General features: G+C 57.3%; 1 protein-coding gene across 1 annotated transcript; it reads right to left on the bottom strand.

Moving 5' to 3' along the window:
* Nucleotides 1-5: 5 nt before the first annotated feature.
* Nucleotides 6-467, bottom strand: LOC109828746 (chlorophyll a-b binding protein 91R, chloroplastic; the record flags this gene model as incomplete). The annotated part of the gene is made up of 1 exon (XM_020395671.1): nt 6-467. A coding segment is annotated over one exon (462 nt), but the record flags the coding sequence as incomplete, so codon positions are not given.
* Between the last annotated feature and the right edge of the window lie 4 nt (nt 468-471).

Raw genomic sequence — 471 nt, 5'->3', positions numbered from 1 at the left:
GGAACAAAGTTGGTAGCATAGGACCAGGCATTGTTGTTGACAGGATCAGCGAGGTGATCAGCCAAGTTCTCCAAAGGCCCCTTTCCGGTCACGATCGCCTGAACGAAGAACCCGAACATCGAGAACATCGCCAACCTACCGTTCTTGATCTCCTTCACCTTCAGCTCAGCAAAAGCCTCCGGATCGTCCGCGAGCCCCAACGGGTCGAAGCTGCCGCCGGGGTACAAAGGATCGACCACCTCACCGAGAGGCCCACCAGCAACTCTGTATCCCTCAACAGCTCCCATGAGAACGACCTGAGTAGCCCAAATCGCGAGGATGCTCTGAGCATGAACAAGGCTAGGATTGCCCAGGTAGTCCAAATCTCCCTCGCTGAAGATCTGAGCACCGGCCTTGAACCAAACAGCCTCGCCGAACTTGACGCCGTTGCGGGCCAGAAGCTCAGGGAAGACGCAGCCGAGAGCACCGAGC

The sequence above is a fragment of the Asparagus officinalis genome, unplaced genomic scaffold (assembly GCF_001876935.1).
Source record: "Asparagus officinalis unplaced genomic scaffold, Aspof.V1 AsparagusV1_Un8983, whole genome shotgun sequence".
Lineage (NCBI taxonomy): Eukaryota > Viridiplantae > Streptophyta > Magnoliopsida > Asparagales > Asparagaceae > Asparagus > Asparagus officinalis.
This window is presented reverse-complemented; position numbering and strand designations above follow the sequence as displayed.